Source organism: Pezoporus wallicus, unplaced genomic scaffold (assembly GCF_028554395.1).
Source record: "Pezoporus wallicus isolate ANWC-B61680 ecotype Strahan unplaced genomic scaffold, APGP_CSIRO_Pwel_v1 contig_2749, whole genome shotgun sequence".
NCBI lineage: Eukaryota > Metazoa > Chordata > Aves > Psittaciformes > Psittacidae > Pezoporus > Pezoporus wallicus.
This window is the reverse complement of record NW_026638346.1, coordinates 316-19,443: the sequence shown is the minus strand read 5'-3', so window position 1 is coordinate 19,443 and position 19,128 is coordinate 316. Positions and strand designations below refer to the sequence as shown.

The 19,128-nt window shown below is 38.5% G+C and overlaps 1 protein-coding gene across 1 annotated transcript in view; it reads left to right on the top strand.

Moving 5' to 3' along the window:
- LOC130599737 (F-box/LRR-repeat protein 17-like) overlaps positions 1 to 17,044 on the top strand; it is a 76,311-nt gene extending 59,267 nt beyond the window's left edge. Inside the window, exon 5 of the mRNA XM_057410456.1 lies at positions 16,862 to 17,044. Within this exon, the coding sequence (XP_057266439.1) occupies positions 16,862 to 17,011 (150 nt within the window). The 3' untranslated portion in view covers positions 17,012 to 17,044. The remainder of the gene's footprint in view (positions 1 to 16,861) is intronic.
- Positions 17,045 to 19,128: the final 2,084 nt, after the last annotated feature.

Sequence of the window (19,128 nt, the reverse complement as noted above, 5' to 3'; positions counted from 1 at the left end):
AGAATGCTTTGAATAAACTGCACGTCCAGTTCCCTGGGGTTCTTGCAGTGTGGTGAAGCAGTAAGACAGGAAATAAAAAGAGCTGCAAAATAAGGCAGGTGATTTGTCCTCGTTGTGGGACAGGTTTTCAGGCTGACAGTGCTAACTTTGAGGAAAAACAACCATTTTAGTGACAGTCACTGTCAGCTGTTACATAGTCCTGTCTTTGCAGTCCTTGTTAAATGACTTTACTCCCCAGTAAGCACCGCACCTTGGCTTAAGAATATTTGCACAGGGCACTTACTGAATCTGTTTCTCATGGGAAGATTGCCATTAGATTTGGTAGCAGGTGGGAACAAATGTGCTTTCCTTAGATAAGATCTCTCTCAGTTGGAAATGCAAAAGGTTTATTAGCCTAGATGCAGTTCTAATTTTTGTAATACAGGGGTTTTGATGTATAGTAAGGATATTATCCTTTTCTTTGAAAAAGCAAAGTCTTCTCTTTATTACACTCCCTTGATCTGCATTTACCCAATAAGCTTTTGTTGTTGTCGTGTATGCAGTTTGGAAGATACCAAATTTGTTATTCCCCCAGCTATACATTTTTATTTTTGAAACAACTACTTTCTACTGGCTGCTTGCTAATATATGTGTCTATGGTCACTCTGACTGCAGAATGAGAATCCCAGCCTGATGGGTGTAGTTGGTTTGGGGTTTGGTGGTTCTTGGTTTTTTTGCTTCTGCTTTAATCTTCGAAAGTGATGTGCTTTCTGAAGGATTTGTCATTGTGGACTGGAGGGCTGTTTGGCATTTTAAGTCATTGAGAAGAGTGAAAACCACTAAGGAAATATGCTGGCATCCGTGACTACAGTTGAGTTACGTTTCTATGCTCAAACTAGTATACTGCTGTTTCAGCAGGATGGCTATGAGATTACAATACTGTTCCACAATTTTCCTGTGCAGTAATATTCATTGGATTCTGCCAAATAGTACAGACTTTTTTTGAATTTCTTGTTAAATGTTGAGGTTCATAAAGCCTGGTTATTTTAACTAGTGTAAGGAATACACGGAAGCTGATGGAAGAGAGACCTGTTGTATCAGGGAGTCCCTTGCTGCCATAGCTAGTCACATGATTTAGTACTGTTTGGATGTAAAACCATTTTGATCCAAAAAATAGTTGCATTGCTTACAATATTAATACTGGGAAGTTGACATGCTGTAAAATGTGAAAGTTTGTTTCAGTTCCTAGTCTTTGTTATCAGTATTGCCATATAAGATCTGTGATTACAATTGTCCTTAGCTAGGATAATTTTTCCTTAGTTCTCAACTCCTAGTGTCTCAGGTGAGAGATCGGATCCTGACTTTGATAAATGCTGTGCTCTTTTGAAGTGTCTCATTTGGTTCCATTCTATTTAATGATTTCAATACCTCTTTTCTGTACTTTTTTAGTCTGAATATGAGTGAACAGAATTGTAAAGAGCTTCTTTCAGATACTTTCACTAAATGCGTTGCAAGACTGTGTTCCTTCTCCCAGGAAAACCTTATCTTGTAGATGATATGATGGTTTGGTTTTTGTATGGCTGTATCTAATTGGTGCTTGTAGTACTAATCAGTAACCAGGCAGTACACCCAGTGTTTTCTCCTTTGATGTATTTCTAGCTGGTAAGATCTGAGTGTGTAACAGAAGTTCTAGTGAATGCTGTTCACATAATGCTGTTCAGTTTCATCCTTTTTTGCTTTACTTGAGTCTTCAAACTCGTCCAGTTCTTCATGAACAGGCTTGTTCAGTATAGTCAACACAGTTATTCTCATGTGTGTTGATTATCCTCCCAACTTCACCAATAAAGTTCATCACATTTTGCTTTTTAGAGATGGCATATTCTTCTTAATAGAACTATTTAATACCTATTTCAAGGCTCTGTTTTACAGATTTACTCAATTACTCTTCTTTTAGTCAAGTTCATGGCTATTTGCATTTTAGCCAGTTTGTATCCTGTCCTTTAATTGTGTCCTGGGTTCAGCAGTAGCAGTCATTTTTTTAACAGGGGGAGGGCAAGAAAGGGGGGGAAGTGAGCGAACGAGTTACCTGACTGGGTTTAAACCACGACAAATTGTTATATTGATTTCCATTCCTCCATTTAATAACTTACTTTGTATTATCCTGTGAAGGGCATTACTCATATAAATTGTTGTTGCTGTGTTTTATTCATTGAAGAAAACTCTCCCAGGCAGCTGTAAATTGACAGTAGCCTCCTTTCGATAAATGTGTGGTTTAGATGTTTTCATTTACCTCTGCATGCTTTTTCTTTCTTTAACTTTTTTATTGCCAACTGAGTAATTTATACTCTGAAGGTCAGAAGAAGAGGAATTGAATTAATGAGTTTTCAGGGAGAAACACTGGCTCTGCAAGTCTCATTTTGAGGTAATGAAACTAAGACAGCTAAGGGTCCAACTATCCAGAGATAAAGGAACAAGGTAGATGATTTTTATGATTGCCCAGCTGGCCATTCTGTTTTTTTTCTGAGGAGGAGGTTGCCAAGCAGAGCCTGAAGAGGCCTGAGCTCTCATTTATATTCTGGTGGTTCTGCAGAAGTATGAGGATGAGAGAGTGAGTTGGGAATCCAGAAAGACAAAAATAAACTTATAACAATTTTCCAGATACTACCTTGGGAATAGAAATAACATAATTGTTATTCTGTTTATAGTTCTGGGTACAGAGAACTTCATTCTTGACCTCTATCTCTCTAGTCCCCCACTCCCTACCCCAAAGAAAAAAAAAAAAGAAATTGCTGATGCAGTACTAGTGGAAGTCATTAAGCAGTGTACTTGGGCACTACTGATGATTATTTGAGAGCTGACCTAATTGATTGCTTTGCTATAAGCTGGAGATTTTAAAGATCCATTGATTATGCAAAGCATTAGATATTGTATAGTTTGCTGTTTTTCAAAATTGCAGCTGATTTGTGAAGGAATTCATCAAAAGATTTAGGAGGCTACCAATAGTTTTTGTATTTTGCAGTAAGGTAATAGCTCATCTTCCCTTATCGATTTGTATAGCTTGTTTTACATCTCTGGCATAAAATGTTACTTTCCTGCTTGTACTTTTATTTACCAGTAGGGAATGGTGAGATAAAGGTGGGGGATGTTATATTGTCAAGGATTAAAAAGATATGAAAAAAAAGGAGTGTAATTTCTTTCAAAAAATCTTGTTGATTAGCACCAATAGAAAGTATACCTGATGTATCTGTTACTTTATGCGTGTATTCAGCATTGGGCTTACTTGTTTGGAGGTGTGTTGGTTTGGGGTTTTGTTCGGTTGGTTTTTGGTTTTGTTTTTCTTGTGCCTTTTTTTTCAGGTTGTTATTTTTCTGGGGGTTTTTGTTTTTTTTTTTTTTGTTTGCTGTTGGTTGAGGACTGGCTGAAAATTGATTCACTGGTCATGAGCTATTGTTTTTGTTATTTTTGCATCATCGTTTTCCTTGGTTAGTTTCCCCACCGCTCTTTATTCTTTTTTTTCCCCTCTGCTCTGCTGTTGTGAGATCTCACTTGCATTATTGTGTGCAGTTCTGGTGTCCTCAACATAAGAAGGACATGGAGCTGTTGAAGCAAGTCCAGAGGAGGGCCATGAGGATGATCACGAGGCTCGAGCACCTCCTGTATGAAGACAGGATGAGAAAGTTGGCACTGTTCAGCCTGGAGAAGATGTGTGGAGACCTCATAGCAGCCTTTCAGTGTCTGAATGGGTCGTGTAAGGGTACTGGAGAGGGAATCTTCATCAGGGACTGTAGTGAGAGGACAGGGGGTAAGGGGTTCAGACTTAAACAGGGGAAGGTTAGATTGGCTATAAGGAGGAAGTTCTTTACTGTGAGGGTGGTCAGGCACTGGAATGGGTTGCCCAAGGAAGTTGTGAATGCGCCATCCCTGGCAGTGTTCAAGGCCAGGTTGGACGAGACCTTGGGTGGCATGGTTTAGTGTGCGGTGTCCCTGCCCATGGCAGGGGGGTTGGAACTAGATGATCTTAAGGTTCTTTCCAACCCCAACTATTGATTAAAATGTCTTTACTCAGCTCATGAGTTTTCTCACTTTCATTGTTCTCTTTTTTTTTTTTTTGCCTTTCTCCCTGCTCACTTGTTTCTTCATTTTGCTTTGTGTTTTTTTTTTTGTTGTTCCTCCCCATTCCCCTCTTTTCTTCTCTGTGATGGCCTAGAGAATTGTGATAGTTGTGATCTCTATTTTCTGAGTGCGCTGAACTCTGGAAAGAGCAAGTGGGTGTTTCTTTTTCTTTTCTTCTTTTAAAACTGAATTTTTGAACTTCAGCACCCTCTTGTGCTGGTCCTGCCATTATCACACAGCTCCACACGAGCCTGTCAGCCTTCAGGTGATGGATCCATGTTACAACAGGTTCTCCTATTTCAGCCTGTCTGCATGGAGGTCTGGATCTTCATTAAGCTTAATCAGGGCTGTAGTCCGCTTCCAATCATAACTCGTATGGCAGTACCACTTGCATTTCTTGTCAGCAAGGTGCTGTTCTTGAATGCATGTATATAGTGATTGAAATAATCTGAGTAGATCTTTCATATTCTTTAGACAACATGTAAAGGAAAAAAGTAAAATCCAACTCATGTTCACATTCATGTTGTATCACTTACTTGCTTCTAATGCCTTTTCTAATGTCTCAGCCATAATTTTGGGACTGTTTCAAGTTCTGCATCAATATGATGACAGAGGGAAACATCCTTAATTTCTGGTTACTTTATCTATGTGCTTTTCTTGGAGCTGTAGGTCATTATTCCTTCACTTCCTACTGTGTCAGTGAGAGCCCTTGTGAGATTATTTGTGTTTGTATTTTAGTCTTTGGCCTTGGAAATGGAAAAATTGTTTAATCCAGATGACAAAAAGGCAAGACTATATTTTATTTGTGTTAATTGTGACACATTTTCTGTTTCTTTTGCCATATGCAACCAGATGACCTCTTCAGACTTAATTCTGATAGGTCAAAATTAGTGATGTAATTTATACCAACCAAATAGTCTACTGTACATATAATTGTCTTACCAAACAACACCTATGAGTTTCTTGTTTGCTGAGCTTTCAGGGAGGAAGAATCAAGACTGCTTTACATATTATGAGAACAAATAAAGCAAAAGAAAAAATACCCCAATTTTTGTGTTCTGACAAACTACTTGGTGCAAAGGTCTGTTAAAGAAAATCCTGAAGGAGCAAGTCTGTTATGAAGAATTTGGGTAAATTGTTACCAGCTATAATCACCTTCCCTTTAATGAATTTTGGAAGTAATTGGTTTCCCTTGCTATTGTGATTAGGGCAGAGAAAAAGTTCTGGTGTGGTTTTTTTTTGTTTGCAATTTTTTGTTTTGTTTTTTTTTTTACTTTGCTTTTTTTTTTTTTGTGCAAACATTAAAAATAACAGATCAGTTTCTGTTGTGGTATTTTCAATTTTTTATTGCATGGTATAGTAGTGTACTACTTGTCTCTGAATAAAGAAGGATATATAAGGAATAAAGCATAGAAAGTGTGTTGAAGAGTTTTTGTTTCTGGAAAGACAGGCCAGCCAGGCGGGGTGGTGGGGTTGCTGTATATGTGCAAGAGCAACTACAATGAACTGAGTTCTGTCCAGGGGCAGATGACGAGCGAGTTGAGAGTCTGTGGGTGAGAATTAAGGGGCAGGCTGGCAGGGGTGATACTGTTGTGGGTGTCTGTTACAGACCACCAGATCAGGGTGAGGAAGTTGACAAGGCCTTCTACATGCAGCTGAGGCTGTGGTTGTCGTGGGGGATTTTAACTTCCCTGATGTTTGCTGGAAGGACCACTCAGCAACCCAGCCACAGTCCAGGAGGTTCCTCCAGTGTATGGATGATAACTTCCTCCTGCAAATGGTGGATGAGCCAACCAGGAGAGGAGCGCTGCTGGATCTCATCCTCACTAACAAGGAGGGTCTGGTCGAAGCAGTAAGGGTTGAGGGCTGCCTTGGTTGCAGCGACCACGAGATGGTGGAATTCAGGATCTTGTGTGGTAGGACTAGTAGGATAGCAAGTAGAATTGATTGCAACCCTGGACTTTAGCAGGGCAAACTTTGGCCTTTTCAAGTAATTGCTAGGGGAAATCCCATGGGCAAGGCTGTTTGAAGGTAAAGGGGCCCAAGATAGTTGGTTGGCATTCAAGGATTGCTTTTTCCGAGCTCAAGATCAGAGCATCCCGACACGTAGGAAGTCAAGGAAGAGGGCCAGGAGACCTGCGTGGCTAAATAGGGAATTGCTGGGTATGCTCAAGTGGAAGAGGAGAGTTTACAGGTCATGGAAGAAGGGGCTGGCCACTTGGCAGGAATATAAGGCTGCTGCTAGAGGATGTAGGAAGGCAGCTAGGATGACTAAGGCCTCCGTAGAATTAAACCTGGTGAGAAGGGTCAAGGACAGCAAAAAGAGCTTTTTCAAATACATGGCAGATAAAACTAACACCAGAGGCAATGTAGGCCCACTGATGAAGGGGATGGGTGCCCTGGTGACAGAAGATACAGAGATGGCAGAGTTACTGAATGCCTTCTTTGTCTCTGTCTACTCTGCTGCGGGCAGTCCTGAAGAGCCCTGTACCCCTGAGACCTTAGATGAAGTCAGATCAATGGAGCGGTTTGCCTTAGTCGATGAGGAATGGGTTAGAGACCCGCTGAGCAATCTGGACATCCATAAATCCTTGGGTCCAGATGGGATGCACCCGCGGGTGCTGAGGGAACTGGCGGAAGTCATTGCTAGACCACTCTCCATCATCTTTACCAAGTCTTGGGAAACGGGAGCGGTGCCTGAGGACTGGAGGAAAGCAAATGTCACTCCAGTCTTCAAAAATGGCAAGAAGGAGGACCCGGGTAACTATAGACCAGTCAGCCTCACCTCCATCCTTGGGAAAGTGATGGAACACCTTATCCTTGGTGCCATCTTAAGGCATATCAAGCATAAGAGGGTTATGAGGGGCAGTCAACATGGCTTCACCAGGGGGAAATCATGCTTGACCAGTCTCTTAGCCTTTTATGAGGAAATAACACGGTGGATGGATGATGGCAGAGCGGTGGATGGGGTCTACCTTGACTTCAGCAAAGCATTTGACACAGTCTCCCCCAGGATCCTCACAGCTAAATTGAGGAAGTGTGGTCTGGATGATCAGGTAGTGAGGTGGACTGTGAACTGGCTGAAGGAGAGAAGCCAGAGAGTTGTAGTCTATGGGGCGGAGTCTAGTTAGAGGCCTGTAACTAGTGGAGTGCCTCAAGGGTCAGTACTGGGACCGGTATTATTTAATATATTCATCAGTGATTTAGATGAGGGAATTGAGTGTACTATCAGCAAGTTTGCTGATGACACTAAGCTGGGAGGAGTGGCTAACACGCCAGAAGGCTGTGCTGCCATCCAGCGAGAGCTGGGCAGGCTGGAGAGTTGGGCAGGGAATAACTTGATGAAATATAACAAGGGAAAGTGTAGAGTCCTGCATCTGGGCAGGAACAATCCCAGGTTCCAGTATAGGTTGGGGAACGACCTGTTAGAGAGCAGTGTAGGGGAGAGGGACCTGGGGGTCCTAGTGAACGACAGGATGACCATGAGCCAACACTGTGCCCTTGTGGCCAAGAAGGCCAATGGCATCCTGGGGTGTATTAGAAGGGGGGTGGTTAGTAGGTTGAGAGAGATCCTCCTTCCCCTCTCCTCTGCCCTGGTGAGACCCCATCTGGAATATTGTGTCCAGTTCTGGGCCCCTCAGTTCAAGAAGGACAGGGACCTGCTGGAGAGAGTCCAGCGCAGTGCAATGAAGATGATTAAGGGAGTGGAGCATCTCCCTTATGAGGAAAGACTGAGGGAGCTGGGTCTCTATAGTTTAGAGGAGACTGAGGGGTGGCCTTATTAGTGTCTATAAATATATAAAGGGGGAGTGTCACGAGGATGGAGCCAGGCTCTACTCAGTAACAAACAATGACAGGACAAGGGGTAATGGGTACAAACTGGAACACAAGAGGTTCCACTTAAACTTGAGAAGAAACTTCTTCTCAGTGAGGGTGACGGAACACTGGAACAGGCTGCCTAGGGAGGTTGTGGAGTCTCCTTCCCTGGAGACATTCAAAACCCGCCTGTACACATTCCTGTGTAACATTATCTAGGTGTTCCTGCTCCGGCAGGGGGATTGGACTAGATGATCTTTCGAGGTCCCTTCCAATCTCTAGCATACTGTGACTGTGACTAGACATGACAGTTTCCTAAAATCTATAAATCAGATTTCCCCTGAAGTGTGTATGAAAAAATATGTATCTGTGTCCTATGTGTTACCAAGTTTTATTTTCACTTTTTTTTGAACCAAACTGTATTACTGGGTCTGAGTCCTTGTTTATATGCATAGTAAAGCTTTATTTTTGCTGTTTTATTTATTTTTATTGTTGCTATGCTTGGAGATCGCTCCTACCAGTTACCGCTGATATCAAACTGTGATTGTAATGAAGTAGTCAATCACAGCAGTGAATGCTGAAGATTACCATTGTAATGACTAATTTTCCTCCAGCTTTTCATTGTAGGCCAGTACCATTCACGTAATAACTCTCACGGGGTGTAGCATGTTTACTTCTTACTGTAAAATTTCTTGGAGAACTCGGTACCGATTCATAAACATAGAGAAAAGACTCTAAAGCTGCTGTTAAGAGAATCATAATGTGTTACACTAGTGTCTTTGCTAGCAGACCACATGTAAGGCTGAATGGATCAGAAAGCATGAAGACAAACCTATTTCATACAAGTGCAAAACTTAGAGGACTACCTTAAATCACGTCCTCTTTCTGTTAGTTTTCATCATGCCTGATGCATTTAAAGATTTTAACTACTTTATGGTTTAAAGCTGATTCTGCTTCTGATTGGTAGAATAAGTCAGATGGTGTACTACTTGAAGAGACTTCTCTATCAGCAGTTTCTTTTAAACTAAATTAGGAGGAATGCATGCAGATCACTAAAGAAAACATTACAAAGAAAAAAATCTTCTTGTTGGTTCTAATTACCAAGTGTTTCTTTTTAACTGTAGTTCTGTTGTGTGAAGATAATTTATAAGTCAAACCAAGACCATTTCAGTTTCTGTGTAGTATGCTTTTCCTATTTTCATCTGAACTTATGATGCTGAATATGAGTGCTTTGAAAAAATGTCTGCTTCAGTCAGGATTTGGATTCTTACTCTACCTGTTGTATATTTTTTTGTGGTGGGTTTTTTGTGTTTGTTTTTTTTTTGTTTGGTTGTTGTTGTTGTTTTGGTTTTTGCTTGTTTTGTTGTTTTTTTTTGGTGATTTGTTTTTTTTTTTAGGCTAGAATAATATAGAATATTCTTGATTTTTCATCAGTGAAACTTGAAGACTTACAGTACTCAGATTGAGCAGGATGAATAAGCATTGCTACTAAATACCTAATGCCCTTTCTGTTAGCCAGTAATAAAATTATACCATGTCCATTACTCTTTATTACAAGAAAGTTCTTTTTTTGCCTGCATGTGTAACTCTTCTTTTAGAAGGATTTCTCATAGGGAGAATGTAATTTCATTTTAGCATCTTAGAATACCAGACGGAAATCTGAAAGGCTGGTTAAAATTTTAAAGTTCTTTGTCCTCCTTAAGAGATGCATTAAAATAAATTCAGCCTGTAATCTTCTTTGCATCTGAAATTTGAGTAACATTCTGTGTGTTGTTTTCTTGTTTAAACATTGTATAATAAGTGTGTTACCCAAGAAGGCTAATACGTAAGTTTGAGCAAGGCGTAACGGTTTTAAGAAGCATGTGGTATCCTAGTGAATGGTAATGTCCATTTAAATGATATGTGTATTTCGGGAGCTTTGCTATACAATGTTGGGTTTAGATGTTATGTAAAGAATCATTTAATATTTTTCAGTAAAATGTTCCTTCACTTTTCTCCTTGTGGAGTAAAGTTATTAAAGTATAGGAAAGGAAAACTACTTAATTTTGAAATTACTTTCTATGACCTATGCAGTTGTAATCATAGTTCTGCTGTCTTCATGTTAACTTGTATTTATTGCTATGTGTAGGATTCTCTCATTTTATTTCTTCTCATTTCCTGTGTGACATAGGAGACATTTCACCAGTTAAAGAGCATATGCTCAAGAGCATAATTTGCAACATAAGACTTCCTCTCCCTTCCCTTAACATATGTATTGATCCCATCATTTGTAACATGTGGTGATCGTATGCTTCAAGGTAGAATTCATGTAATCAGAATTGAAAAGTTCCCTGGGTGAAACTTACTTTGGTAGGTTGGCCAAACAGAACTTTTCCATCTGTAAGCAATAGAGGAAAATTTTGGAAAACCTTGTCTTTCTGTGTTTGTGAAAGAGGAGGTGGTAATGAATCTGTAAATTGTGTGTACGGAATGCCATCTTATGAGATATCTTGAAGGTGGCTTGCAAGGAATTTTTGGTAATTGTGCCCACTTTCAGGTTGTGCAGTAACAATTTTTAGATTGTTGTTGGTGGCAGCCTTACCTGTGTGTTACAGCTGATAGTACCAGCTTCATGATGTCACATTGTATTTCAGTTGCGGTGTGAGTAGATTTAACTTTGAAAAACCCCAAGTTTAGTTGCATGAAAAACAGATGCAAATGCTGTGATTTCTTTAGTGGTTTTTATGGTGTCGAATGTACTGTGTGTATATGTTACACTACGTTTTCAACTGCTACAAGAATTTCCCTACTCATTAAAATTGCATGGTATCTCTGAAACTTGAAGATTTGAACAAGAATTGTGTCATTTTTTAGCTCTTTTACATGTCCTAAGTGTTTAATGTTTTTAGGAGAAAATGCTCACATTATTTTAAAAGATTGCTTTTTCAGTCATATGCTTAAATCAGTCATAATGCTTAAAATAAACTTACGTTACCAAGGGATATATGCTATTTTATCTCTCAAGATTTCTGGATGATTTTGTAGGTACGAGTAGATACCAGATATTTGCAGTCTTTGTGTGCATATTAGCTTTAGAGGCTACAATGCCTGTGTTGCCACTGTCATATGTAATTAATGCTATGTAGGTGTTACAAGCCTGTATTACTGGTTGCATTGAATACTAGGAATATGCTTATGTGTTGGCAAGATGGAGAGTTTTGGGGTTTTGGTTAGATATATCACTCTTCTTACCAGTGTTTTGGCTTACTTCAGTTTGTTAATAATTCTTTTCCACTGCGGAAACAAACAAATTATGGTGTGCTGATAGGCTTGTTCAATGTAAGTACATTCAGACTGTACTTTGTGTTAATGGGAATCAGAGATAATTTATATTGAGATTTGAGATTTGTTTTCTAACCGAGACATTTAAACCAGATGGAAAATAGTAGTTGTCTGTAGTTATCTATTATTTCATACTTAATATGTTCCAAGTGTGGTTTTCGGTTTAGTATTAATTAATTCAGGGGATAAAATGGATCAAAATTGGAAGAGGAACTAATCTGTTTTGATGGCTGTGTCATTAGTAGTGAGAAGAGAATAAGACTAAGCAGTGATAACTCTGTGCTGTAGTTGATGTTACCAGAATGTAACAACATTAGGCCAGCTGGTAAATACAACATAAAATACTTCTTTCAGAATACTCCTTTCAACTCTTTACATTAGTCCTTATGCGCTTGTCTGTCTTTTCCTCTCATATTGTGGACATAGAGTAATGCTATCTCCTCAGCCTGGTTCTGCATTTTGGCAGAGCTTTTGTCTGCTATTCAGCTAACCTGATAAATCGTAGCAGATCAAATAGGGTAATCTATTGCTAATAAATTATATTATTAAAATGAGGTTTTAATATCTTGTTTATTAAATAAGGTTAGAAACTAGTGAGTGCCGTTGAGTATTTAGTGGAATCATAAGATTAAATCTGTGAGTAAATAATTTTGAGTATAGCAGCCTCCTCTAGAAGTGAATTTAAAAATGAAAGTGAATTCATATTTTAGCTCAAAAGTGGTTAAAGTGGTTAAATGAAAACAATTTGCTTGTAAATTCTTACTCTGTGGACTAGGAAGGTATGTTTAATCTTAAATGTAAGTTTAGTAGTATAAAATTTACTGGCATTTAGCCTCTAGTGTAATATTGTGATTGTGTTTGACCCTCTGTTAAAAAAGTAATTTTAAAACTGTTAATAGAGAGGCAATGTCATCTTTCTCTGTGTGGTGAAGAGGGATCATCTAATCATAACTCTTTGCAATGACTAGCCTTTATTTCCATCTTCACCCTGTGACAAAATACAATAAATTCAACAATTTTTACTTTGCATAATGGTTAACTGTTGGTGGTTGTATTTTAGCATTGCAGTGGCAATAAAAAGTTTAAGCTAAGCCGGAAGAACCTATGTAAATATTTACATATAGCCAGGCAGTTACTCTCAGAACTGTTTCATCACTGTGATCTACTATTTAGTTTTTATTTAATGATATTTAATCTTTCATGCTGATAGAAGAGTGGTAGTCTGGATGCTTTTTGTTTATGAAAGATACAGATCTTTCTGTATATGAGCAATCTCATTGATTTATGGTTCTTTTTTTTTTTTGGTGTGTGTTACATCCTTGTACTGGTCTGTAGGTATCCCTGAATGTAATTTGGCTCACCTGTAAGCTGATGGACTGAGTTAGTCCAAGATAAATGCCTTTGCTTCATGTGATATGCGTGTATCTTGTGAAATTAATACATATCAGGAGCTGCGATAAAAGAGTAAAACAAAAGTTATGCCTGAGGTTAGCCTGATTGCATATCATGGTCACTTATTGCATGCAAGGATTTTAGGGAAAACAGACCAGGGAAAATGCATATTGTTTGAGTATGTGATATAAAACACAGATTTAGAGGTCCTAGCTACATGGTCCATGCAGGGCAGATTCCTGAGTGGGCCTTGGCATGTAGTATATAATAATACACAGGTAAGGTAGTTCTAGGATTGAATTAGCACATGAGTTCTTTGTAAACATATCTCTTTTCAAACATAAACCTGAATTTTACAAAGTCCTCCCTAGCCATTCCCCTCTTCCTGTGCTGCCCCAAAATAAGTGAAGTTAAGCTGGTGTCTGATCAAGGTTTATGGAGTAAGGCACTGGGAGAAAATGGTTTCTTCTACCATTAGTGCTGAATTGTGCAGTGCATACTTACATGGCAGACTGACTCTGTGCTTACATGAGAGCATGTTTTACTCTGGCAGAGTTATCCTACTAGGTGTCTTTCTTCTGAGGAATATTTTACATACTTTGCATACTTTTATTTATGTATATTACATGGAAAAAATGGCACATTAAATTTACTGAGACTGCAGTCCACCTGTTTAAATAAGAGAACATGGTGTTCATTCTGTGGCAGTCACTATTTGTATTCCTGTCTCTCTCTGAGTTATTTCAGTTTGAGATTCTTGTTTTAGTTATAATTTAAGTGGCTTGTATTGTTGTACCTCAGACTTTGTTTTTGAATTACTGTCTTTGTTTCAGAGCTGTTCCATTTTGCTCCTTCAATTATTGAATAGAATGTGAAATACTTAAAGACTAACTCAGAATAGTCAAAATACGGTATTTCTGTGAAACAATGAAGAACTGGAATCCATATATTATAGGCTACAATACATAAAAAGAAAATGATTAAACCGTATCTTACTTATCATAGATCTTTTTAATAGGAGCAAAATCTGTGCTGTTAGTTCCAGACCAGCGTATTTCCCATTCACAGTGCTTTAGTGCATAACTTATAAATCTGTCCTCATCATCCTATATTACTTTTTCAAAGGAAGACTAACATCAAGCAAGACAGGATGAATGAAAGTCAGTGAAGGTCAACTAGACAATCCAATTATTAAAGATTCTTGGAAGAACAGTACTGTGATCTATAAAAGAATTGGGTGTGAATTTCTGTATCGTTGTTGACAAGGGTCACTTCTGTAGAACTGCAATATATTTTCTAGGGTAATGTGGTTTTAGATTATTCCAGTCAAACTTGTTCCTATAGCACGTCTGAATGTCAGTTGTTTATATTCTAAAATTCTGTATTCTATATTCTATTACTTTGCAGAAGACATATTTATAATACAGGCCCTTAAGGAAAATGTACTATATGGTTACATACTGCATTACAAAGAGGAGTGTTAAGATTGCATAATTGTGTAATACATGCCATTGCTAATTTTCCCCGCATTTTTTTTCATTAGTTACTTACCTTTTATTCTGCAGAACAGGCCATCTCTTGGGAGCACAGAACACTTTGTGTACAAAAGTATACGAACCCTTTTGTACAGTAAAAGAGATTACTATTTCTGGTAACTACTTACAGTAGAAGTATTGAGCTGACCAGCATGTTTTAGTTTAAATGTGAAAGTTCAGGTAGGTGTATAAGCCATCTGTGCTAGACACTTCAAATGATAAAACAGAAGAAAGTTTACTCAAGCAGAAGAATATTTGTTTTCAGTCTTAGGGACTGACTTGAGCTTTAAATTGTGCTTTGTTCCTTTTATTTCAGATATGTCTGAAACTTACCTGCTGGTTTGGTTTTTCTTTTTTTGTCCCCTATGTGGATATGTCTAATGAAAAATAATACTACTACATACAAACCTTATTTTATTACAGGGTTTTTTTTGAGTCGTACATAAATCAGGACAGATTATAGTATTTGGTGACAAATTGTATCTGAAGACTAATACATAAATCTACTAGACTACGCTACACATGTTTATAAATACATTCCAAACTAGTACATGCTCTTACTGTTCTCCACCCCTGCAAAAAAAACAGAACAAAAATACTCAATATAGATGTTATTTTGTACCCTGTCATCAGATACTTAGCTACAGATTTTTTTTTATCTGGTGTTTCTATACACCTTACGTTTCTTCTAGTGGGAAGCCATTCCTGTGAAATTCTGTGTGTGTGTACATATATGTATATAGAGAAATATATATTTTCCTTCCCAACTCATACAATTGCAGGAGAGTGTGGTCCTGTGTTGAGTAGCTAACCAAACAGAATATCAAGTGGCCTTCGTTACAGGCTGCATAGGAATCATGTTACTAAAACACCAATTGCTATGAATGACATAGGAGCTGAAAAAGAAGTGATGTATTTCCTAGGTACTGGACAACTGGTGTAGTAAAGAATGTGAAATGACACGTAGGAGCTGAAAAAGAACTAGTATATTCCTAGGTATTGGACAACTGGTGTAGTAAAAAATGTGAAGTGACAGTGCTGATTGAGAAAATTTTTACCTTGTTTCCCAATAAAAGTTGAAGTTAGCTTCTGCAGCTGGTGGAATTTTATTGGCTGACAGTGAAGGCTAGGATCTTTTACTGAACTGAGCTTAAAGTCAGCAACAATTTCAGTGCTCTGCTGTTTTATTTATAAATCAAGATTTAAGAACAGAAATTGCTGTTAGCAGTAGCAAAATGCCTATGTAAAGTGGTGATTTCTACAACAGTAATTGTAAAGTATATGCAGGTGTCCAACTACTTTTGACAGATTGTAAACAATTTTTCTAAACCTGGAAAACACAGAGAAAATGAAGATTTTTTTTTTTTCTGACTAGATAGATGATGCATATCTAATGAGCACTGAAAAGGTTTGCTGCTAATCTGTAAACTATTTATTTATATCTATATGTAATCTACTAACTTTTACCAAAACTATTTTTTCACACATTTTATTTGGAATGCAAAATATTCCCTAGTATGAACAGTGAAGTGACATGTTAGGCAAGCGTGAACTGTGAATAAAGATGATTCACAGGACAGCAGGTGTAAAGTTCCTATGTATGTATTCACATGGCGCTAAGTTGTGGACTAGATACTTCAAAACTTGTTTTGCTTTTGAGTTCTGTGATAAGAAGAAGACATCCTTACAAATCCAGAATGTCCTTAGCATTCAGGATTTATGATTCCAGATATAGTGAGACATTCCTGAGCAGTTTCTCTGACAAATACAGGTTTTGTCCTAAAATCAAGGTAGAGTTTTCCATTGTTGTCATTTGCACTAGGTGAGGGGAGGATGAAGGTGGAGGAAAGGGAAAGAAAGAAAAGAAAAACTAAACAAAGAACCCCCAATGAACTTGTATAAAAGCTGTTATACAGGTGCATTAAGTACACCCAGGTCAATATTCCTCACAAAGTTCACAAAATACTGACCTTTTAAATAGTCTACATACAAAGCATTACATTTATGCAATGGGTTGTGTTTCATAGTTACTAAAGTTTGTTAGACAAACTTAATTATAAAGAAACAAAACAGGTGTAGAAATAAATAAATTACAATAGTAAACTAGGTAGCATCTCCATTCAGCTGATAACTGACAAGGGTGTATTGCCAAGATACACAAGTCTCATGTGGGGGAAACAGATGGAACACTGCATTTTAAGTTAAAATCATTAATTGTTTTGTTTTAGTAAAAATGCTTACAAAAGGAATATAGACTTAAGCTACCACATAATTCAAATTCTGTGCAGTCAGCGATAGGTATAGAATGAGATTGCAGGATCATAGTAACATTTGTTTTTTAGTATTTTAAATGTTTTTATATAGTTTATGAGAATGTGGATAGAGTGGTCTCTTGGGTTACTTACAGGATGTCAATAATGTTTGAATTTGAAGCCATCATTCTCTCACTTCTTCATATTCTTTTCCTTCTCTAAGAAGGTGATCTCCTTTTGCCAAAAATTACATTTTCCTTCTTCATGCACATGTATAGATGTGTGTGCATACCTAGTGTTTTCTCTCAAACTCTTGAAATAAATAACAACAGTGATGGTAATAATAAAACTATTAATGAGCAGCTTGCCAGTGTTACAGAGAAATTGCTTAGACTGTGTTAACTATGCGCTTGTATCAGCTATTCAACTATTATCTGTGTATCTTTTCCACAGGTGACAGATCAGTCAGTGAAAGCTTTTGCTGAACATTGTCCAGAGCTACAGTATGTTGGTTTCATGGGCTGCTCTGTAACATCGAAAGGAGTCATTCACCTCACCAATGTAAGTATTGTACTCCTTTTTGTTGGTCATTGGTGTGTTTGACTATTGCCAAACCATAGGTATCAGCTAGGCTAAGTTTATACTATGATGGATAACACTGTTATAGGCAGAAACATTACAAAATAAATGGACTTTGCATAATTTCCCTGTGTAAAAAGCCCGTCATAAAAACATATTTAAGGGATGAAACTTTTTCGTCGAAATAACAATACTGTTCAGGTCAAAAGTCTTTAAAATGACTCCAGATTCCATTGCAAACAAAACAAATATCTAAAATTGGAAGTGGAAAATTTGTAGTGCAAAAGATTTAGACACTTTGTGTATATCCATTCTTGTGTTTTAACATGATGTAACTGATACATTTATTTTCTTTTTTTTGTAAGAGGAGTGATGTGTGAGAGAACTAACTTGAGTAAATGTGCAGGAAATAATGGAAGCATTCAATAAAATTAATGACTTGGGTGAGGTAGACAATCAGCATATTAATTAAAATTCATAACTGAAAGTAAATCCAGGGATCATGCAAACATCACAGAGAAGAGAGGAAAATGCGTCAGGAATAGATAAATTAATATCTGTAGCTAAGATTTATTTTTTGAAAAGTTCAAATAGGAGAAGGAAACTTATTAAAACTGGTAAAGATGACTGTAGAAATTGGTAGAATATGAAAAGTTCTGGTAAACAGAAAAATAAACATAAAAATGCAGGTCCTGAGGGAACTGATGGATGAAGTTGCCAAGTGATAATCCATCATATTTGAGAATTCGTGGCAGTCTGGTGAAGTTCCTTCTGACTGAGGAAGGAGAAATCTAACCTCCTTTTTAAAAAGGGAAACAAGGAAGACCCAGGGAAGTACAGGCTAGTCAGTCTCACCTCTCTGTTCCTGGCAAGATCAGGGAGCAGATCCTCCTGGATACTATGCTAGGGTGCATGGACAATAAGGGAGTGGTTGGTGACAGCCAGCATGGCTTCACTAAGAGCAAATCATGCCTGAAAAATTTAATGGCCTTCTATGATGGGGTTATAGCATTGGTGCATTAGGGAAGAGCAACTGGTGTAATTCATCTGAACTTAATTCAAAATATTTGACACTGTCCCACACAATATGCTTGCCTCTAAATGGAAGAGGCATGGATTTGACATATGGGCCGCTTGATGGTTAAGGCATCAGCTGGATGGTCACACTTAAAAGAGTTGTGATCAACAGTTTGAGTTGAAGTGGAAATCAGTGGCAGATGGTGCTTCTCAAGGGTCAGTATTGGAATGGGTGATGTTCAGCATCTTTGTTGGTGACATGGGCAGTGGTATTGTTGCAACCTCTGCAAATTTGCTGGTGACACCAAGCTGTGTGGTGTGTTTGATATGCTGGAGGGAAGGGGTGCCATCCAGAAGGACCTTGACATGCTTGAGAGGTGAGCCAATGCCAACCTCCTGAAGTTCAACGACGCCAAGTTGCAAGGTATTGCATCTGGGTCAGGGCAATCCCAGCACAAATACAGGCTTGGTGGACAATGAATTCAGAGCAACCATGAAGAGGACTTGGGTGTGTTGGTTGATGAGAAGCTAAACGTGAGTGTGCATATGCAGCCTAAAAAGGCAGTTGTATTCTGGGCTGCATCAAAAGATGAATGACCAGCACATTGAGGGAGGTGATCCTGCCCCTCTACTCTGATCTTGTGGGACCCCAGGTGGACTACTGTGTGCTGTTCTGGGGCCTTCAACGCAAGAAAAAGGTGGACCTGTTGGAGTGAGTCCAGAGGAGACTATGAAGATGATCAGAGAGCTGAAGCACCTCTCTTGTGAAGGAACACAGGTTGAAGTAAGGCTTGTTCAGCCTGGAGAAGGCTCTGGGGAGACCTTGTAGAGCAGTTTCCAGTGTCTAAAAGGGGCCTACAAGAAACCTGGAAAAGGACTTTTTACAAGGGCTTGTAGTGACAGGACAAGGTGGATGGCTTTAAACTCACAGAGGGGAGAGTTAGATTAGACATTATGAAGAAATTCTTTAGTATAAGGGCGGTGAGGCCCTGGCACAGGTTGCCCAGAGAAGCTGTTGCTGCCCCATCCCTGGCAGTGTTCACGGCTACGTTGGACTGGGCTTGGAGCAACCTGGTCTAGTGGAAGATTGTCTGTGGCAGGGGCTTGTAAGTAAATAATCTGTA